The sequence below is a fragment of the Rhea americana genome, unplaced genomic scaffold (assembly GCF_003343005.1).
Source record: "Rhea americana isolate MKP2758 unplaced genomic scaffold, rheAme1 scaffold_9, whole genome shotgun sequence".
Taxonomy (NCBI): Eukaryota; Metazoa; Chordata; class Aves; order Rheiformes; family Rheidae; genus Rhea; species Rhea americana.
The window spans coordinates 10,176,019-10,199,108 of record NW_028187088.1 but is presented as its reverse complement, the minus strand read 5'-3'; the positions used below and the strand labels follow the sequence as shown (position 1 = coordinate 10,199,108).

The 23,090-nt window shown below is 40.7% G+C and overlaps 1 protein-coding gene across 1 annotated transcript in view; it reads left to right on the top strand.

Annotated features, from left to right (window-relative positions):
• DGKI (diacylglycerol kinase iota) overlaps nucleotides 1-21,831 on the top strand; it is a 177,371-nt gene extending 155,540 nt beyond the window's left edge. Inside the window, exons 30-34 of the mRNA XM_085324112.1 lie at nucleotides 8,708-8,745; nucleotides 10,346-10,466; nucleotides 18,195-18,231; nucleotides 20,053-20,152; nucleotides 21,605-21,831. Of these exons, the coding sequence (XP_085180238.1) occupies nucleotides 8,708-8,745; nucleotides 10,346-10,466; nucleotides 18,195-18,231; nucleotides 20,053-20,152; nucleotides 21,605-21,721 (413 nt within the window). The 3' untranslated portion in view covers nucleotides 21,722-21,831. The remainder of the gene's footprint in view (nucleotides 1-8,707; nucleotides 8,746-10,345; nucleotides 10,467-18,194; nucleotides 18,232-20,052; nucleotides 20,153-21,604) is intronic.
• Nucleotides 21,832-23,090: the final 1,259 nt, after the last annotated feature.

Here is a 23,090-nt window from a genome sequence, read left to right as displayed (position 1 = left end):
GGGCCATTTACAGCGGAAGTCCTTTTTTGTTATGGTCATCCCTTCCTTTGCAAGATGACTGAAATAGTTTTGCAGCAAGGGAGAATACTCCTTCACCATCAGGGACTTCCATTCCTGAACTACCAATTGCACTCTCAGCTCAGCACCATCACACAAACAATTCAAGGTGGACTCTAATTGGCATCAAAGTGCCTTTAAACTAGTCTGACAGTGCAATAGGGCCTTAAAGGCAGCTTGAGTGTGATTTACATCTGCTTGAAGGCTACTTTATCCCTACAAAGTGGTATGAAGGGACTTCCCTGTGAGTGAGAATTTGGTGTTTCTTTTTCTCTAGCAAGCCTGTGTGTTTTTTTTATTATTAATTTTTCTCTCRGAACTGTAGTTTGACACTGTCCTTTGTTTGACTCTAAAATACATAAAAGGAAAAGGTTTGAAATGCATATTTACAACCACCTGAGTAATGGATGATCTGTGCATGTTAAAAGTTATGTCATATTCCCAAGACAGACTGATGCMGCCAAACTGTCATTTCTCTCCTTTGAACTGCACAGGATGTGGTGCTTTAGTAGTTAAAGGACAACCACAAATGTTTAGAASAACTGTCTCTTTTTGCAATCCTAGAAATAGATATTATTGATGTAGGACTTATTCAGAGTGCCAGTGTGCTTCAAAGCTGTCTCTCAAGCCCCAGGAGAATATAGTTCTTCACATGTTTTCCTGTGTAGATGGGCTAGCTGGAGATATTGTATGAAGACCTGCRTAAAATTTGCCTTGCTAAATTGTCCTCAGACTTGTGCCTCTGGCTTGTGTTCAGCTGATGTGCTTCTGAGCTTTTGGTTGCAGCAGGTTGCCCTACTGTCTCTTTGCTAGTCCTCCTGGGAATGTTTTGTGCTTTCCGGCTCTTTATCTGGTTTTCTTTCATGGAAATAATGCCTCATAGCATTGCTGTCATAAGCCACCTAGACTCGTGCTGAGGCCYTCCAATTCTCTGAAAAGCTTAAGCCTTTCCCAAAGCTGAAATCCTGTGGGAAATCTTGTTTACCATCTGTTTCTCTAGCATACTAGATAGTGGAGCAAGCAGATAGATTTTTTTTTTTTTTTTTTTAAAAAAAAAAAAATCTCAAAATCAAATAATTTTTGCCGTAGTCAGCACAAGAAGTACTATGTTGGAGGCAATAAACCACTATACGCTATGTATTTTTGCTGTCTTATTTCCATTATGACTCATAAACAGCCTTTAGGCTAAGACATAGCCCTTGCGGGAAGTGCAGGAACCTTTCCTTGTTCTTGTACAAGACTGCTCCTTCAGGTTGTAGACCTGCTACCCTTTTTTCTTGTAATGTATCTTCTTCCTCTTGGTTGAGGAGAGTAGAAAGGTATGTTGCTGCTATATAAGGGCTAATCTTTCTAAAAGAGCTAGTAAGAGACTTTTTTTAAATTTCTTTTTTTTTCTTAATTTTCTTTTTTTCGATTTCTTGTCAGGCTTGCAGGTAATCATATTCCCCATCATAATATAACTTCTTTATCAGGCACTGAATTGTGAAACTCATTCTCCCAGGCCATTAGTCACCTTTTTGCTGAAGATGTTCCATCTTAATTGCTCGTTATCAGAGGTCAAAATTTTGCAAAATTATTCTTCTCTTTAGTGCRTATATATTTCCTGTCACTGCATGTGAGCTTTACTTCAATGTGGAGGTAAAAATTGGCTTAGAAAGATGGCGATTGCAACCAGGCACAGATATACCCAAGAGCATTATGTTAAGGCACATGCTCCAATGGTTTGTAGGCTGTTTTTACAGGRCATTCTCATGAAAATGGGCATTTTTTGCCTGAACAATTTTCTTGTACACAGTCTTAAGGAAACCTTCAGTCCTGAGGGTGATGGTAGTCCTTGTCTTGGCATAAGCTGTACAGTGTTATAATAACAGGCCCCAAACTGGGTGTCCCTTGCTGGATGCTTGGTGCAACTTCTTTTGGCCCAACCAACTGGCCAATATTCAGGGCTTTTTGCTACATTGTTTCTATCAGGAGGCAAATCTGATTGCAGGAGTCCAATAGCTCTTCGATGTAATGCTTATTTATCTATAAAGAGTATGAACAAAGTGTTGTTTCAGTGAACAGAGGGGAAGTGATTTTGCTTTTTACAAGTCCAAGCAAGTCCTTCTAGTGGAAGTTTTTGCTTTCACAGCTTTTATTTTTTGCTAGCCTTTTGCTTCTCTCATACCCATACACAGCTTTAACCATTTATTTCTAGGTTTTGTCTGCATCTAAGAAACACCTAAAACACCACCAAGGTTTAACTTTTGCTTACTTTTGTTCATTGCCTTCAGTAGTTACTTCTAGTACTTGCAGATGCATAAAATACATGAAGAAACATTTAATTGCTCCTTCCACTTAAGTTAGCTTCAAAGAGAAATGTTTAAGTGTCAGCTTTGGTGAGACTTAYGATTGTCTGTAGATCAAAGAACTACATGCTGGCAGCTATTCCAACAAAGCATTATTAGTTTAGTAATTTAATTTCACAGTTCTGTAGACAATTTGACGTAGCTATTCTAAAGTGTTTTTTTTATGCGTGTGATTTTAAAAGCAGATTAAATATGAGGAATAGGTAACTGCCTTTTTAAAAGTTCAAATGCAGGGCTTTTCAACCTTTTTCCACTGTGRCTCCCTAAAAATTTTCTATGGGGTTAGCAGACTCATTGGAAATGTCAGGGGTATGCACTGTTGTATAGCTTAAATGCTTATTTTTCATAGTCATCTTGGAAGTGAACTAGTACACAGACCACTGCGGTACACTGCCTCTTTCCCTCTCCTCCCTGAGTCTGCAGGTCAGAGTTGAAGATTATGGCTAGAGTGGAAAACAGGTCAATTATGTACATTTCTGCAGAAGTTGCGTTACTGTCAATTTTTCATATTAGATTTGATCTTTACAGGATTGTACAAAGCTATTACAAGCAAATGGTTGGTTACAGAGAGAATAATGTATTTTTGAATGATAATCTATATAGGCTTCTTATTCACTTGAGGGCTTAGCTTTCTGAGTGATTGAAATAGAAGTTATTATTGATTTCTACAAAACTCCTAGGAAATGAAGAATGAGGGCTTGTTTTCTTATCATTTTTATAATGTTGATCTTTAACGACTCAGTAGACTCCAACTGTGTAAAAAGAACTCCCTTATAGTCAGAGTCAGTTTTTAACGTCTCAACATATAAAGCTGTAATTACTTTAAATTTCTGGTTCTATGAATTTTGCACAGTCTACAAGAGGAATAAAGAGCTGCAAATGTTCCAGAAGCTAATGATARACCAAGTTATGTTTAATAACTATCAAGAAATTTGATGATGCCACCACCTTCTGCAGTTTCTTGTTAGCAGCTCAGCAAGGTTTGAGGGAGGCGGTATGTGAGGTGTTCATTAAAAGTTCCCATGAGCAAACCTAGCAGGAAATGATGGTGGATACTAAAGCTTAAATTTAGGAGGGGCTCTCACCAAAATCATCGTGTCTAATAGTTTTTATTGGTTGCCTCTAATCATTAARAAACATCCAGGACTGAAATGTGAATGGCGTATCAATTCCATGAATCTGCACTCAATTGCTGAATCAGTGTATTTATATGCATAGTTATCCTAGTATTTTTAACCCATGGTAAGATGTATTATCATAAATAATACTTCACACAGTGCGTTTCAAACATAGGTCTCAAATTGACTTCATTTTAAACATGGGATGACAATGCCTTAAGGTGATACTCATACTTTAAAACATAGTTTGAATAATTCTGCTTCCTCCAGTGACAGTTCTTAAATCCTTACTGAAGAATTCTGTGGAGATGGTAAAAGCTTTAAAAAGTCACATTTCTATCAGAGCTCACTGTGAGTTCATTTGTACAGTAGCAGTGGATGCAAATATGATATGGATAGGGTCAACTCGGGTGTGAAAACTGGCTGGTAAAACGCTGGAAAATATTTATGGTCATGAATAACTTTTACTCAAAAAGCAAAATTGCTTATGTACTGCTGACAGTGGCAGATTGTAGAACCGTAGAGTACTTTGGGATTCTTTGGAGTGAAAGACACTATCACTCCCTCATTAATGGCTATTTAATGTAACTTACAAATATTTTCCATGCCACCTAGAAAAATCTATTTAAAACAAAGAACCTTGCAATCCTGAGATATCACCTAAGAGGAGCTAATAATAGTCTTTTTCTCACTGTTCCTGAAAGTGTTTTATCATCAAAGTTCTGGCGTAATAGGAGTCTAGTGTAGAGCCTCATTTATGTGCTCAAGGTTAAGCTAGTCAGCTTTGGAATCAGGACGGACTTTTCCTTCAGGACAGACTGGCAGGGGTGGTTGCTGGTGGTTGAGCTTTCCCTTATTCAAGGAATTTGTGAGAATTTTTCTTGACCAAGTCTCACTTTTGGAAGTAAGAGAGACAGTGGCCATGGTTTCTAGCCCTCACATGTTGTATTCTTGTAATACATTGCAATTGTGGATTTGTCTTTGTCTGTTAGGCCCTACATTTATGAGGATGTGTTGCATAGATTTGGGGGTTCTGGGTGGGAGCATCCAATCAACGTTGTATGACCAGTTAAACTACTATCTGCTGCTTTTTGACTACACCAAGTTGAACTTGGCGACCCAAGGGCCCCTTTCCACCCCACTGTTGCCATGCTACAGCTGTATCCTGTACAAAGAGCTACTGAAATTTTGGAGGCAGTGTGCATTGCCCTTATTTGTTGTCCTCCTTACAGCTGATTAAGTCTGTTTCCTGACATGATGCTGTCTTGGAGGATCTCCTCTCTCCCATCCTTTGGCTCCTAACTTAGATACTGCAAGTTAAGAGGTCACTTACCTAGGACCTCAGTAGTCTGTAGAGAGAGATGCACAACAGAGACCATCTCAGGGCTCCAGACCACCTTGGAGTGTTACTTTCTCTTCTGACTATCCAGGCAACCTCGTGAGACCAGCCTCCTACATGTCTTGCAGCTTCCAGTTACTTGGTACAAATACATCACTCCCTTGTAATCTGTAAGAACTTTGCTGTTTGCCAAGAGTTTAATAACTGACTGTGCAGCACTACATTGTAAGGTTACCAACTTCACATTCAGAAACAGAGAGCAGCTGTGATTTGATAGATGAATTTTATGGCTTAGAAACAAAAATGTTTGTTGTAATTCAGTGATACAAATATATTTTAGTATGAAATGAAAATTGCGGCTTCCAACAGAAACTAGTGGGCACCAGAATAGAAATAACATGAGAGAGAGACATGTCACAAGAAAGGTGCTGTCTTCTGCATATGTGTAGATGTGCTGCTAGGTGTTTTTCCTATATCTCAAGCTGCACTTGTTTGCGCTGGAATTACTGGAATTCAGTTATTTGTCTTTTTAATATGGCTTTTTAAAATCTTAGTACATTATCCACTGTTAGTTGTTTATTATTTAATTTATAAGGAAGAGCTGTGATTTTTTTTTTTTTATCTTTTATCTTTTTCTTTTCTTTTATGAGGCTTATTTAGTAAGCGAGCACACAGAGATGTTTAGAGGCTTGTTTTAAAATTTGCCCAGTGGAGACTGAAAGTTACTGCTCTCCAGCAGCTGTTACACATTTGAAGTGAATTTCTGGCTGCCCATTTCATAGTAGGTGGATGTCTCTGTCCAGATCCGTCACCATATCACCATGGGCAGTAATTGACACGTTTGCTGGCAGTTTCAGCAAAGAGGCTGGTGAATGCACAGGAGTGAAACCCGAGCGGTTCATAGGAGTGTACCAATAACGCGTGTTGAGCTTCACTGAGAAGGCAGACAAGGGAGTCTAGACAGACTGAGCACTTGCTAGTTAAATGGACAGAGCACTTCAGTCTCCGGCATTGTTGGGCTGTCACCTTTCATCAGCAATAAGTCTACTTGCTAAATAAATAAAAAAGGTAATAAAACATTTCTATTAGTCATGACAGATGCTTGTCTTAGGAAAAGTTGAGAAAATAATGGCTTGATTTAAATATTTATTAAATCAAGTAATTTTTGAGGCATCTTTAAGACCCAAAGATAATTTATGCTTTGATAAAACAATTGCATAATTCATGTTATATATTACATCAGTGATGCAGTGTTGCTCAGAAGACATAAAACTGTTCTCACTTTAATGTTTGTAATTTTAAGGTAGCCTGGCATTGCATGTTAATGCTGTTTTTATCCAATTTCTCATTCAGTGCTCTCTTGTCAATACCATCTGCTTGCTTGTTTTAACCACCTCTTTTACAACCAAGTCATTTTGTGATCTTGATTATTCTCTTCAATATGCCCAGCAGTCCCATTTGGGTTTATGGGGTTAGTGTTCTAAGCAATATTCAGATGTGTATGTAACTCTGAGCCCTATTCTAAAGAACCTTTCCCCATTTCTAGTCCAGTTTCTATATCTTCTAGCATCCTGTTTTACAGCACTGAATTATTTTACTGTAGCTTAATCCACTCATTATGCAGCTGGTTTTGTTGTTGATCTGTAATGTATTCATTTATGTAGTATGTTCTACCCTAGCAAAGCGTTTAATTTTAAGTATGTAGGTAGGTTTGGTGAAAAGAATGTGATTAGCTGAGATGAAAGTTAAGCATCTGCCTAAATGCTTTTGTGGCTTAGAAAAGGAGGAAGAAGGTTAGGCTAATTCTGTTGAATGTGTTTGAGAGCTGCTTTACCTTAATAGCCTTATCACCAGACCAACCTCTAGCTACTGATGCTCAGTGTAGCATGGATTATTAGGCTTTCCTTTTGACTTTGTAGTTTTCTAGACCTCTCTCTTGACTTTTTTTTTTTTGAACTACAACCTTGTAGTTCAAAAAAAAAAAAAAAAACTACAGCCTTGATTTGCATTGGAAAAATATCTCTTCCTCTTTAGAAGCAGTGTCAGGGTTGCCATGGGTTAAGATCACTGTATGTATAAGGCACTGTAAAGTTGATGTCACCAGTTCATTTGACTCCCTAGTGTGTGAGAAGAGCAGGATGTTTATTTAAGTAAGTGCAGTCTCCAGCAGCCCGTAGAACAACTGTGCTTGTGAGACCAGATCTGCAAGACGGAGGAAAAGATAAAATGAATAACACGAGGGTAAAATTCTGCCCTGGTATCAATTTGGGCTGAGCCAATATTAGAACTATTGGAGTGGGGRAAAAAAAAACTTAACTCACTGAAAATGAAATCTGGAAGAAAGATATATATGTTTTTCCAGTTCTAGCCTTCCAGTGTTTGTCTTTTTCATTTCCAAAACAGTGAGCCCTAACCTATACGGATGCCAGGAGATTTACAGGACTTAGTTTAATGTGCAGTCACTGTAAAACTGCCCTAAATCCAATGGTACAAGAATTACCTGTGATTGTAGCTATTAATTTACTGAGTCAGAGCATAAGGCGTAAGGGCATAAGATGTTGCTGAGATGACAAAGCCATGCACAGTTCCAGGTGTTTTCAAAGAAAGGGACATTTGTTGAGTTGTCTTTGCCCTCCCTTCAGTGTAGTTTAGTTGAATATGTTGTCATTCCTGAAGCAGCAACTGACTMTGAGTGGATTTTGCACTATGCAGTTTCCCATGTTTTATTTTTCAGAGACAAATCTAATCTATTATTGTATTTCCCCCTTATTCTTCCCTGTGTGAGCTTTTGGTATCTTTATCAAGGATGGCACTTCGGCAAATGCTTAACTTGATTGTGTTGCCTGGGCTTGAAGATAAAAATGGGCTTAGGCACTCTTGAAAAAGTATGAACTGAGGCAGATGTTTAACACTCTCTAAGATGCAAACCAAGTAAGTGCTTTCCCAGAAAGCTTATTCATAATTGATTTTTGTAATATCTATCTTGATCGTGAGAAGATAGCAGTATGATAGTAGATTTGTATCACCTTCTTTTGTTTGTAGTTACTTGCTGTTTAGGGACTGTTTTTAGATGAATGCAGTCTATGCAGAAGGCACTACAGACACCTGGTGTCTTGCCTTCCCCCGTCTCTTAATGGGTGCAGGCTGGACAATAGCAAGTAGTGGGTAGACCTGGGCTCTGGTCACTGCTCTGCCCTGCCTTGCTGTGAGCCTTTAGTTGCTTCCCATCTCTTTGTCACTTTTTCTTTCTGTCTGTGTAAATTACAAATGCTAAAAAGGTGGGAAGTGGCTCCTGCTCTGTGTTTGACTCTGCCTATCAAACTTGGGGGTCTTGCTGTCAACTGGCATGTCAGGCTGATTTTTTTTTTAATACAAATAATTATTAACAAGTCTGTTTTGCCCCTCAGACTTCCGCAACCATTGCATTTGAAACAAACTGACCATTCCACCATCAGTCTGAAGGGTCTGATGGACTCTGCAGTGTTGAGAGTGATACTCTCGCTAATGGTTCAGGTGCCAGAGACGTATGCCCACTTTGCAGATACTGTTGAAAATTCCCCAAAATGTCCCAAGGCAAGAATCAGATAGAGATGTACAGTGCCAGGGCARTTTTTGAAAACACTGGCTTAATGCCCATGCAGGTTTCCTGCACCATGGTTAGTCTTCCTTCTGCCTTTCCAAAATGTACCACAGCAGAGTTGTCACCATTTTTGATAACACATGAGAATGCAAGTGTATTGTGGCATCGATCTTAACTTGCATGTACTGTAAGCTGTATTCTCAGTTGTGAGGCTATATGCATAATGCTTTCCCTCTAACATTTGTTTTATGTTTGTCTTTTGCAGCACTTTTACAGGCAGTCATAGCTGGTGATCTGCTGAAAGTAAGTACAGAACACTGAGTGTCTACTTTTCACAGCTATTTGCAGCTCTGATATACTGTAAATTCTATCACGCCTCTACTGAATAGACAAATGGACTGCTTTAAAGACTCTTGGCAAATGCCACTTTACAACCTTTCCAGGAAACCTTGAATATTAGGGGAACACTTAGTCAGGTGAGGTGTGAAAATCAGATGAATAGAATCTGTTGTTAGAGAGCAACATGCAGTCTAGGATTTGCAGTGCACTGTACAGAGCAATGTATCAGTTAGTAAGAGGGAAATTACTATACTGGCAAATGCAACACTGAACAACAGAGTAGTTTTGACACACAGCCTTACATAGTAAAGGCTATTTTCCTGCATTGAGGCCTTTAGCCAAGTCACTTGTGTTGCCAACAGGGTTCCTAACATCTTCCTAGGCAACCACAGAAGCAGGTAGAATGCACCTCAGCTCAGTGTCTTATGGTCTGATGGATGGCTTGAAAGCAATAATGTCTTGGCATTGTCAGTTTTTGGTACCTTCTGTTGGGAAGAAAGAACAGATGCAAAAACATTTTCTTCTCAGAGTYTGATGTTTTGTGTCTGACAGTTATTCAGGACATGTTTTTCAGTAGCCAAGACAGGATTTGCAAACATGTCCCTGAATTTGGATGAGGATTGTGATTAATGATTGCGATGTTATCTGCAAAAAGTCAAGTTGGAGCCATTTGTAAAAATGACAATACTGTTAGGCCAACTGTTTGCCTGCAGGTGTACCTTCCATACCTTCACCCCTGCTCTTGTGGCTGCAGCATCTTAAAGACACTCCTTTAAACTACCAATCATAAAAATGTTGCCYTGTTTTGGATTTCACAGCAGTTTCCCCTCCTTGAAAGCTTTTCACATGAGTTTGCTTTGGGAGGCAATCTTCTTTTCCTTCCTTGGACACATCACATCATAAATAATACCTCACTGTCACAATCTTGTCCCTCTTTTGTGTAATAGTTTGTACTGCAAACCCTCACAGAGTTTGCAGCAATTTTGAGAACTAATGAGAACTAATGAGTTGCTGTTTTCCATCCATTCTTACTCATACCTGAATAGTTTTTCCCCTTCTGAGGGCTCTGGGTAGAGGAGGGAGTGTGAGCATGGAAGTCTGAGGCAGCTGAACTCCAGTTTCCTGGGAGCCTTTGGGTTTTGGAATCAGCATTTTCAGGTTCAGTCAGAAAGTGTTTGATATGGGTTTGTCTCCTTTACTGAGAAGTTGTTGGAATTTTCAGTAGAGAGCCAACATCAAATCCATCAAATATATACATTTCTAAATATCCCAGCAGCTTCACTGGAAGTGCTTTCCCAGGTATTGATTGCAAGATTCATCACCAGTGTAGCAGCAATGTCTCATTGCTCAGTAACTATGATCTGCTTTTGTTAACCATATTATTGTGGATACTTCTAATTTTAGATATTTTTCTATTGAATTGTTAAAGCTTGCTTTAAAGTAGTATTTTATTTTATTCCATTTTTTTGTACTGGCCTCCTAGCAAAATTAATAAATTAATTACCTGCATATTTGTTTTTCTGCTCCTCCTATCTTATCCTTTTTCTGTGCATTTTTATTCCAGTTCATAGAATGCTGTAAAAAAGGAGCCAATTTGTTAATCCAAGGACCTGATCACTGCTCCTTATTGCACCATGCTGCCAAGACCGGGCATGGCGAGATTGTGAAATACATCCTGGAGCATGGTGAGTCACAGTGGGCAAACCCACAGAGAGCTGTACCTCAGCCAAGTGTCCATCAGGTAGAACCCCATGGCACTTCTGTGAGTGCTGTCACTTGTCTTGGTCGCTCTCAGCAGCATCGTTTCTCAGCGGGGAAGAGGCTAGGAATGTGGCAGCAGTGGCAGTGAGGGCTTCACATAAAGGGAAAGTGTGAAAACAAAATAAGGATGCCTTTGGGAAGAACGGGTATTTTCAAAGTTGCATCAGCTGTGGGGCTGTGAAGACAGTGTGATGCTCTAGGGCTGTGAAGACGCAGTGTGATGCTCTAGTTTGACCTCTGGCGTAGGACTTCTYTGAACTAATTTGTTTTTCATTTAGAGCACATGTGGTAGAAAGCATCTGATTTCAACTAAAACATTTTCAGCCATGGAGAGTCCATCGCACCATTGATTCTTTTTCAGCATCTAATAACATTCTGATTAGGAATCTGTGCRTTTATTTCTAGACTGGATTTGCCTAGCTTCCCTTCAAACCTTCTGATTTTATCTCTCTCTYACTCTGAAGACCACCTGATAACAAAAAAAATGAGCTGCATTTTAAATATTTGTAGGCTGTGATCGTGTCATTTCCCCTTTTTCCTCTGGGTTCTTTTTATCTTTGCTTGTAACAGGAATGCAGGCATGCTTACATGGACTATGCAGCAATGTGTGTGTACATATATTTGAGGCAGCAGCATTTAGGAGTTTGTGTTTGTTGGAACGGGAGTCATCTTGTGCACTGGCTGTTGGAGAACGCTACAGTAGTCTTAGTGTTTTGCACACAGAGCTAAAACCCCAGCGATCATTGCCCTGCCCTGTGGAGAATGTTTTTTCATCCTTTACACATTGCTGTAACTCTTCTCTGATCCGTCTCCAAAATATCAATGTCTGTCTTGACTTTTGGGTGTCAGAATCAGACATATTATTTCAGTAGAAGTCTTAGCACCAAACACACAGATTGCCTCTGGCAATTGGAATAAATGTTAGTTACTACTAGAAAGTTAATGCAAAATTGTACGAGGAGTAAAAAAACACAATTTATGATAAAGAAAGGGGCAACAATCCATCTACTAACATTTGTGTTAATCAGACTGGGATTTATTTTGATTTTTAGCTCCAAAGTTTATGWTTTTACGTATAGGTATCTTCACGTAAGCTACTTGTTCCTGTATTGTCAACAGAGATATAAGACAGCTCATGTCTGATACAGGAACTTCAGGAGAGTTGAGCTCTTTCAATGGCAGGTTGAGGTGAGGTGGGGTATCGCAGGTCATCTTTAATAGCACTAGACCTCTCATAAGGCCAGCTGAAAGGGGGCCCTAGTCAATGTAGCTAGTGGAACCCATCATGTGATTCATCTCACAGTTGCCTGTGTACTTGATTCATCTGCCTAAACATAACCATATATGTCATCTTCCCTTGGGGATCCAGGACATCTACATGATTCTACCAGATAACATACAAAGCCTGTAGGAGACCCATACTCTTTTGAAGCAGCAGCTGAAGCCCTGGCAAGCATCCTTGTCATTCCAAATGCATCTCAAGGCTTGCCATTAGGCATGTTGAATAGTATTAGATGTCCGTGTGTGGACAACTGAAATAAGCCCAGATGTCTGGCTGAGGTGGTCTGAATTGCTCTTTGATTCCATTGACAATATGTGCCTAGATCATAATGATCTAGTCACATAACATATGGATACCTACATGTGGATGGCTGAGTGTAGCTAGCCTTACACTCAGGTATTGGCTAGTTTTCCCACAGTTGCAGCAAGTCTTACTAGTGCTAACTCTACCTCTCCTTTAACTTCTCTGGATTATCTCAATAGTCACAATTCATACAAATATATCTGAATTCAGTAGATGGGCATAATTTCACTTATTTTTTTCTGATCTCCTCTCACACTTCACATGACCTGGGCCTCTTCCCCTCATCAGTTGCTCTCCAGAATTCCTCTTAGGCATGTATGCTTATTCACAGTCTGACCCAATTACCATTCCTTTGGTGAAGGTTTAAAATGAGACTGTTTAAGCCACTAAGGATGTGAGTAGGACATCCATGGAAATTTTTTAATTGAATAGAGAAATACAAGGGATTACAGACTGCTAGACAAACTAGGATGTTCAGCACACGTCTGCCCACCTTCTCTCCCCAGCGATGGCAGAAAACTTCTGCAGCTTTCCAGACATTGTCCTCTAGGCTTCTCCAAATGCTCCGTTTGTTTAATGTTCTCTGGGGATCAGAGAGTGCATTGGACAATGGTCTAATAGGGGCTCCTCTCTTCTCCCACCAAGCAATTAGTGAAACTCGTTTCTACTTTGGGCACTTCTCAGTCACAATTGAGCTCTCTTGCTGAATCATCATCACTATAATGTCCTTTTTATTTATTTTTTTTCTATTGCGCTTTCTGGCATCTGGCATCATCTCAACATTAATTAATGTGTAAGGCTCAATCCAATGCTACTAAGTATCTCAGGCTTTCCCTATATCTAGTCCCTCTTCTCTGTTCGTGTGCACCCTTGATAAAAAATAGATCTTAYGTTTGAGCTGGCAATTTCTTCTGCCTAGCCCCATAATTTGTCCTATATGTGGCTAGAGACAGTTAACATTAATAGGAGTTCTGCTGCAAAATACCCTCCAGCACACAGCATGGAAAACRTTATTAATCATATGGGGGAAAATGTTCTGAATATTAAAGACGAACAAAATCTACCAGGAGATTTTAGCTGCCTAATGTGGAACTAGTGGGGTGAACTGAATGTGATACAGGAGTGGGGAATCTCGTTCCCATAGCATTGGGGTTGTGAAGGAGGGATAATCATGTAGTGGTATTGAGACTGTCTTCTATAGTGATGGCTTTGTGCCTTCTGCAAACACACAGGGGACATTAATGTGAGAGGTTATTCTGTGATCTTGATCAGAATGATTTCAGATGTTAACGGGAGGAAAACAACCCTTCTCAAATTAGAAAAAGCACAGATGAGTCACACAAGGAGACTGCTGTGCAGTATTGCCAGATACTTATTAGTGGACCAGCACAAGCCTGGAATAGCAGCTGAAGCACCAGAGTAGTAGGTGTCAGAATGACAGCTGCTTACTGCTGCAGGAACAGTGGTGTTGTGCTGGATGCCAGTGCTGCTCCTGCAAAGCAGTTTCTCTCTATTCCCCCAGCAAGAAGGGCAAGTATGTACACACCTGCATGTTGTTGCAGAGTGGCTTCCTAAATAAGGCCATTTGCTATAGTAGTAGGGTCACCTTTTAAGCACTGTCTGTGGCTGAGCTGAGAAACACTTAGCCCAAACTCAGTATCAGAACCACCTTTGCTTATTGTTGCAGTCAGCAACTCTTGCACACTTCAGAGCAAAGTTAACTGTTTACTTCTTAACATGAACAGAAGCAAAGAAGGCTTAAGAAGCTCAGTTAGAAAATGACCCACTAAATTATCTTCTGTATTTGGAATCAAACTTGACTTGGAGTCTCATCTGGCAGCTCTGAAGTATTTATAATTTGTAACCATTATTGAAGAAAAATGATGCAAGGTTTGCCTTCTCTCAATCTTCCCTCTTCTCTTCTTACCTAGAGGCTCAAAAGAATCCAATAGTTGATCAAGGGAATTGTATTTATTTTTAAACAGAAGAGCAGGAGGACACTTACAGTTGCTTAGGGTTTTGTGTTGTAAACTTCTGGTGGAGTAGTCAGTGAGCAGTGTGTCCCATCCTGAACATTTTTGTGACTTCAAATCTCAATGTCCTTGCTTTGTTGAGTATATGAAACCTGGATTTTGCTTTGAAAAATAACCCAGGCATCTCCTTGATCAGGTCTGATTCTTGTATATACTGGGAGTCAGACTTGCTTCCTCTGGTAAAAAGGGAAGCTTTTTTTGTTACTATTAGCACTGYAGAGTCAACAGTGAAGCTCATTTTTCCTAGAAGACACCAGGTATAAAATTCTTTGTTTTAACTTGCAACTTTAGCAAATTTGAGGTTAACAATGTGTATAAGTATCTGAAGGGAGGGTGTCAAGGGGACGGGGACAAACTCTTTTCAGTTGTCCCATGTGACAGGACAAGAGGCAATGGGCAGAAATTGAAGCACAGGAAATTCTGCCTGAACGTGAGGGGGGATTTCTTCCCTGTGAGAGTGACRGAGCACTGGAGCAGGTTGCCCAGAGAGGTTGTGGAGTCTCCTTCTCTGCAGATCTTCAAGGCCCGCCTGGATGCAACCCTGTCTAACATGCTCTAGGTGACCCTGCTGAGCAGAGAGTTTGGACTAGATGATCTCCAGAGGCCCCTTCCAACCTTACTGATTCTATGATTCTATGATAGAGAGACAGTAAAGATGGAAGGCATGCAAGAGCCCTRTTTATAACAGGCTATGCTCTTTATGTCATAGTGGAAATCCTGAGCCAAAAGATGTTCATAGTGGGGGAAAAAAAGAAACTATTAGTCTTCACATCAGGTAAAAATGTGGTGTGTGGAGTTGGGAGAAGACTAGAAATGGTCCTGACTTTGCAGATTACTGTTATTTTAAAAATATTCCCCCTTTTAAGCTGAGGAACCCATATCCAATTTTGTCTCACAGATATCAACCTTAATCAAATTATTAAACAAAGATGATTTTGCCAGGTAAACAACCAGAAATGATAATGTCAAACATTACTGTTTAAAAAAAACACACTTCCCCAGTTCTGTGAAGTAGGGACTGACAGGACAAGGGACTGGCAGGGATTAATAGCTGTAGGTTTCCTGTGGATAACTGTAACTACCTCTGTTGGAGAGTGTAGGGTGTGCCGCAGGCCTTGAGGCCTTTTGGACTGCATGATGCTGTATATTTTGGAAATGCCTCCAAAATATGGTCTCTCTTTTATGTTGAGATGAACTCAGCTAAACGGCAGCTGCTTTTGAGCATCTCCCTTCCTACTCCCTCTTCCCAGTTCAAGCTGCTTTGTCTCCTGAGAAATTGGAGAGGGGCTTTGGCAGAGTGAAAGGAGGCAGAAGGAGAGAAGGAAAGAAGTTAATAATTCTCCACAGACAGTCTATTGGAGACATTAAGGATAGAGAGTGATCTCAGCTGGGCTTCCCCTTGGTGCGTCATGCTTTTCAGCTCCTTTCATGCAAACGTCTCCCCCCACTATCCCCATCCTTCCATTCTTTAGTCTCAGAGTCTCTCTCTCTCTCTCTTTCTCTCTTTTTTTTTTTGCCCCTTCACACATTTCTATCTTTTGTTTTTATTCCCCCCCTGCTGTTTTCCTTGATAGAAATCTCACTCATGCATTTCCCTTCCGGATTTCTATTGGGTTATTTTGTCCTCTCTCTCTCTGCGCCTTGGTCCCCTTTTCTTTCTTTGCCTCTTGTCCTGGAGTAAAACAGCCGCCTCCCCGCTGGGTCAGGATGACAGTGCCGTTAGCTTTCCCAGTGCCAGCCCTTCCCACATCTGTGCAGCTTTTGTCTGAGGGCAGAGGGAGATTTGGAATGGTCGGTTGGCAGCGCCAGGGAGACTGATGTAAAAATGAGGTCCAAAAGAGAGGAGAAGGGGAATTAGGAGGAGGGCGTGAGATGGTTTAAGAGAAGCACAGCTGAAAATGGACTAAGGAAATAAAGAGCRTGGCTCAGAGCTGTGTGAGAGTTGGGACTGTCTAATTTTAGAGATAGGGCAGAAAGAACAAAAAGAGTGAATCCTGGTACCACATTATGCTGTAAAYTATCCTTCATATCTGACCCTCAAATGTGACTGAGATGAAGTCCAGGGTGCTCCTAGAAGTGACTTTATTTGGAACAGTCTCCTGGAGAGCCCCCTCTCTGCACAGGCAGCATGTACTTGGCACMTCCCCAGGTTTGCATTCATAACCTGCCTGCCAGCCTGCAGCTCTCTGCTCCTCTGTCCTCATGTCGATGTTTCTTTCTATTCTAGACCCCTTTTCCTTCATGCTTCATTTCCCATCTCTCCCTATCCATTCAGTTGGCTCCAGCTCCTCTGCCCTCTCAGATCCTATTCTTCTATCTCCTCTCCCTCCTTACTTCAGCATTTCAGCTATTTTAACCCCCTTTTCCCATCAAGATAAGTACCTCTGTACCCCATGCACCCAGTGCAGTCACCTTGTTCTGCTTTTGCATCACACACATTCATTGTACCATTAGTGAAAGAAATAATGCTCTATTTGACAGTGYCTTTTCTGATGCACTGAAGGCCATTCCTTGTTACCTATCACTGGGAGGTGGCATGGCAGCAAGCCACAGGGAAACACTTCTATTTTGAGAGTGATTATCTTTTCTCCTTAGAGGTGTCAGGAGGTCTGTTTTTTTGTTTTTTTGTTTTTTTTTTGGTTTCTCAGGCAATTGTTTTTCTCTTATCAAAGAGGCTTGTTTAGCTCCCTATGTGTTTCTTCCATGCTTAAAGGACCTTTCAGGTTGTGAAGACAAGGGAGGATTGATTGAAATAACTACCAGCTGTGGAAATGGGGATGGGTGGCTTTAGAGTGTACAACATTTTGAAAAYGGAGTAGCTGGTGAGTTTGGAGAACTCTATAATTGGTATTAAATGCCCTCTACACTGGGGAATAAGGATACTACTTTTTTACCACCCCTTTTTCATTCTGTACAAGATTAAGGGGATGAACTACCTGCAGTTCCAGGAGGAGGGGCAGCCAGTTGCCTCAATGATATTGAATGTATAGGTTGTAGAATGAGTAAGGAAGAGACACATTGCTCTAATCCACTCAATACACCCGCAGACTGAAAGAAGTAATGAAAAGAGGTTGTGTATAGGTCTTTGTAAATAAACACCACAAAATTCCTCAATTTCAGGTGAAATTTGCCATAAGCTCTTGAGGACTCTTGAATCTGAAATTCAAAGTGTGATGAAGAGAAATATTCATGCATAGAAAGTAAAATTTCTGTAAAGTTTCACGTTCCCCTTGCTAACTGTCCATTACCATCTGGCACTACACTCTGGAGTGTTTGAGAAGAGAATAATAAGCTAGACAGCAACAGGAAAAGTTTTTCCTCATTTTGAATGCTATTCCAATCCTAGCCTTTCCATCTCACTGTAATTTAATGACGGATTTCACTGCTATAAACATCTGCCTGTAGTGAATATCAAGGATAAAAGAACATTAGTGTAAATGCATTATTTTGTCCCACTTAACAAAAATCTTTTTTGTTTTTCTTAATCTTACTTTCCTGATCATTGCTAACCAGTAGGGTACAGGATTTGCATATCAATATAAAGACTGCTGGGAATATTCCACCCTGATCTACATTCTGTATAATGCTATTAAATGGAGTAGCACAGGGATGTCATTCAGGGCAGAATTTGGCTAATTTCAACTTCCTAATGACATTTTCTCTCTAGTACTAACAATAGACTTAACTTACAGTATATCAAGGTTTCCAGTATCAGCATTTACAATGCACTGTACTTATGTGAACCACTTAATTGAGCAAGGTGAGGAGTGAGAAAATAAATGCCATGAATATTCATCCCCAGTATAATTTAGAGCCTGCTACTCCCTGGTGCTGATACTCCAGCAGTGACTGTGCATTTAGAATTTTGCTAGTGCAAGAGCTTGGGCAAGCACATACTACCTTGAAGTATTTGTGCAAATTGAACTTTCAGTTGGCTACTTTTACACATTTGCACCAGCAGCCTGCTTCTGGAAGTCATGTTCCGCCAGTCATGCAGACAAAYGCTATACGACGTACTTGGTTATCTTTTACAGGTCCTTCTGAATTACTGGACATGACAGACAGTGAAACGTAAGTACAATCTACCCTGCTGTTCACATTACCCACATTATACTAGCAGAGTTCTCCTGATTTTCAAGTGCACACTTTCAAATAAAAAATGCTCTGAAAATAGCACATTTTTTAATCCTGGCCTCTCCCCCACAATCCCCCAATCGACAACAACCTCTAACTGGGATTTCTGGCCTCAAACAAATCTTTCTCAGACTCTAAAAACGACTTTCTCCATATTGCTTCCCAACCCAATCCTCCTCTTAGTCTTTCTAGAGGAATACTAGGAATTCACTGAGGGATCAGTATGAAGACTAAATTCCAAAAGTCAAGAAAATACTTTGCTTGCTCAATATCTTTTACTCTTGCCGTTCTTGAGCCATCCAGAATGCCTTGTCCCAAGTGGTCACAACTTGTGCAACCAAAGATTTCTCTCGAGTTATTAGAACATCAGCCACTTCTTCTTTGTTACAGAATAAAGAAATGATTTTACTTTTCAATTCCCAACTGCTCTGTGACTTGTTGCCTAGTGAAGATGTCACAAAGAGGATATATGGGAAGCATGAATAATCCTGGGGAGTATATAAGAGAAACAAAATATAGCCTTTCTCATGGGGTTAAAGAACATGCTCCTCCAAKATTCCCATCCTACAGTGCACTCCTCTGCTAGCAGAAGTAGCCAGGAAGGTTATATGTAAGATGCATGGGCCATTCACGGGTGTTGGAGTCTGGATGGCCCACCAGTTCCTCCTCATGTGGAGGTGGAACAAAGCCACCGAAATGAAATGCAAGTGAGTGTAGCTTTGGGGCTTCCATTTACAAAGGACTGGTCCATTTACCACTCTTGAGAAGGAAAGGTTCAAACCATAACTGCCAGCACAAATTTGTCTTTTGGTCCTCAGGTGAAAGATAGTGTCTAGTTCTGAATCTAGCTCTAGTGCAGCAGAGAGAGATTCATTACAAGATTGCTTATTACTATTTCAACTTGCCCTGTCATGGATTTAGATTGAAATTCCCCTATGCACTCTCACTTGCTGGGTAGGTATATGCAAAATCTGTCCTGCTACAAGTAATTCTTGTCATTTGTCATGTCATATGTAATGGTCCTAGTTGTTTGACATGAGCACTAAGGACACCTGTTCTTCCCACTTAAAGCATACTTTCTTGTTTTTACTAGTGGAAGCTTGATACAATTTCCGTAACCTCTGTAGTACAATCAGTCTCAGAATCCTGTTATGTGTAGCCCCAATCTGGGTAAAGTGCTTTGCAATAAACCTGCACTCACTACCTAGCCTTCTCTTTTGAAAATCCTGTGTTTAGACTTCCCCTGTAGTCCAGCAGTGAATAACAAAAATACACCTCTCCTGTCATACATCCAAGAGAGCAGGGTATCACAGCCAGGGCAGCAAGTGCACCAGTCATGACTTCGATGAGCAGGATTTTTCTAACYCCAAGAGTGAGGTTGAGGAAAGAAATATCAGGTAGAATAAAAATCATTGCTGTTTAGTCTGCTGTGAAATAAAAAGTTGGCTAGTTTGCCCTTGCAGCAGTTAACAGAATCGGTGGTTGGATGGGAATGTGACTTTCTGTCCTTTGAATGCATAAAACATTTTCTTTCCTACCCCTCAGAAGTTTTCCATCTGCTATTTGTGCATTGCAGGCTTTCCTACTGAGTCAGAGGATGTAGATGCTAAGGGAGAGAGTGCACAAGTCTTCCTCTGCCAGCAAGAGGGAACCTCGCAGAAATACAGCATCCTTCTCTGTCTGTCCTCTGCACCTCATAGTTCGTAAATATACATTGGTGTGATGTGTCTCACTGCTGGTTTCTGTACTTTGGTCTAGGGGTGAGACAGCATTACATAAGGCGGCCTGCCAGCGCCATCGTGCCATCTGCCAGCTCTTGGTGGATGCGGGAGCATCTCTGAGAAAGACAGACTCCAAGGTAACCCAGCCCAATGAACCAGTTATAAAATACTTCAGCGAAGCGAGACCAATCAGCATCCGTCCCTGCTGTGTGCATGATTGAGGCTTCCTTGTGTGTGCCAAGAGCATTTCTTTTTAAACAAACTATTTTTATTTAGAAAACTGTATTGATTTAAACAAGTACAAGAGACTTTAGTTCAGTCCCCATCGTGGCTCATCTTCACCATAGTGAAAGCCTGGCCTAAAACTATTCAGGGTACTGGGTGTGAATGAGACATCTCCATGGCACAGCACCATCATYCTCCTGTGTGGTCAAAAGAGAGGCTGTGGGTAGGGACCACCTAGGGGAGCCTTGGGTTTTGATCGCACAGTGTCTATGAGGCTTGATTGCTGTGGCTGACTTGCTTTGTGAGGATGGCTGACTATTTTCTTTTGCCCTTGCTTGCCTCTTCGCTCATTGATGCAACACTAAATTCTTAGTGTAAGCTTGAGATGAGACATGGCTAACAGAGTCTGGACCTGAGGAAGATGTCTGGGGAAAACTAAAACATAGGAATATTCTGTCAATGTAACAATCTGATCACTTGGGAAATGGTACAGAAGTTGCCTCCTGATATTTCTGTCCATAAGCAACCTGTGGTCAGCAGCTGAGAGTGGTCAGACCTCAGGATTTGAGTCATAAGCATCTTCACTGCAACAGGACAATTAAGAAAATTTTCTACCATATTATGCTATATGGAATAGTCTATAAGGGAGATAGAGAGGTCATCTTTTTTCAAATGAGAGTACTATACATTGCAAAAAATAATTTCTGCAACAGCTGAAGTCCAGATAAGTGGATTCCAACTTCATCTGCCCAGAAATGCTGGGAGCAGGAGTGTTTTTGTGGAGAGTATTAGCGCATTTCCAATAACTTATGATGTTTGAGAATCAAGACTTTTGGTCCAGTTTTGCTGTAACCTTAGGGTAACCCAGATAACAGAGTAGAACAGGGGTGCACTGAAAATTGATTTGTAGTTCAGATGAGTTCRATATAGCTCATTCTGTTTTGAATGTTGGGCTTCTCTCTGCGTAGCCTTAGAAAAGTTGTGTGTAGTCTGTGAAGTGTTCTTTTCAAGTGTTAGCTGTGACATTTTGCATTGTATTTATGTAGGAACTTTAGCCTTAAACTGATAACTCTACTTAGATTCTTCAAGCCTGAGATCCCTTCTGTCTTATATATCAAATGGCATGTCCTTGCAGAGCTGAATAACTTGTCCTAAACCACACTTGGATTTTGAGAATCTTAAGAATCTCACAGCTGTTGCAGAATGAAATAACTCTCATAGAAAAACTTGACTTGACATCAACTTTATTTGCTTGATTCTGCAAATTTGTTTCTACCCTATGTGCAGTAATTTCTGTGGGTCACACTTTCCTCTGTTCTAGAAGTGTTAGCCCAAGGTTTTCTATCTGTGTTCCTTTGTTATAGGGTAAGACCCCTCGTGACAGGGCTCAGCAAGCTGGCGACCCAGATCTGGCCTCCTACCTGGAGAGCCGACAGAACTACCAGATGGTTTCCCACGAGGACCTGGAGACGGCAGTTTGAAGATGAGGAAGAGGACCCTCGGAAATAACAAGGCTGCACGTGAGGCACTCAGGCGTTGTGTGAGGAAGAAGCTGATGGAATCAACGTGTCTCTCGCTCTCATGGAAAATATCTGAGGACATGCCACCAGTTTCTAAGGGCTACTGAGTCTTGCCACGGAGCAGTTAGGTTCCTTATGTTAGCCCATGATGGATGAGGCGGGACACTCAAAGGTCTGTGGAATCCATGGGCCACGGAAATTTACCTTTATTGCTTCCAGCAAGTAGCATGAACTTCTCCCATGTTCATCTGTACAATTTATTAAAAATGGAAAGAGAAAAGGGTGTGGGGGAAACCAAACTAAGTGGGACATTAAAGCATCCAACCAGGCCCTCCTCCATCCCTACAGTATCCTGCATTCCTTTCACTCTCCCATTCCCCTCACTTGTCATCAGTTAAATATATCTGTTATCTCTGTGTTAAATCTTCACAAATGGTCAGGCAGTAGCAAAAAATTTGAGGAGCTCTGGATGCCCTTAGGAAATAACAACATTTGTACCAGCTGAGTTCTCTCCCTTACTGTTCCCTCAGAAGCTGGTTTCTCAGTGTTCAATCACCAGGGAGTTTTCTTACTTTTGGAAGCTATTCTCTCTATTGCTTTGTTTTCTGGGGTGTGAAGCAGAGATTTTCCGCGACCTCCTCATTGTTGCTGGGTATATTGCTATGGTTTCCTCATGAGGCAGTTATTTGAAGGGAAAAGACCTATATGGGATAATCCGTGTTGTATAACAGAGTAGAAAGTTACCAGAAAGGTTTCTCAAATTGCTGTTGCACTGACAGACTGGTTCTGCTCAGGTGTCAGTCTGTCTAAAAGTTTATAGCTATTTTTTAATGTCCAGCAAGATGAGTTTTAAGCTGAAGAGAGAACAGTGCAAGACAGAGGGAGTTACAGCTGACTGACTTACTTACTAACCCAGTCCTCTTTGAGTTCCTGCCAGGCATAGGCAACAAATTTAGAGCATCAACTGACGGTATAGGCTTGCTGCCATGGACAATAAAACAAGCACCTGGTYGTATGGTGAATAGAAAAACTCCTCTGGCTGGACACACTAACTGTCCAATTCTACAAGGGAATTGGAGCAAAGTTTTAAGGAGAGACTGTCCCATTGGAAAGGAACAAGTGGCAACTCTTTGTTTCATTGCTCATCATAAGCTTGGAAATTTAAATTGCTTAGCTGCTGTAAAGGCCAGCCGTGTCTTCTGTATTTGTCTGTTCTCTGTCTTACCTCGCAGATTATAACCACAGAAGAAGAAAAAGCAAACACACATATACAGACGTACACAAAATGTTCATCTTCAGGTTTTCATCACTAAAGACAATTCAGTTGCCA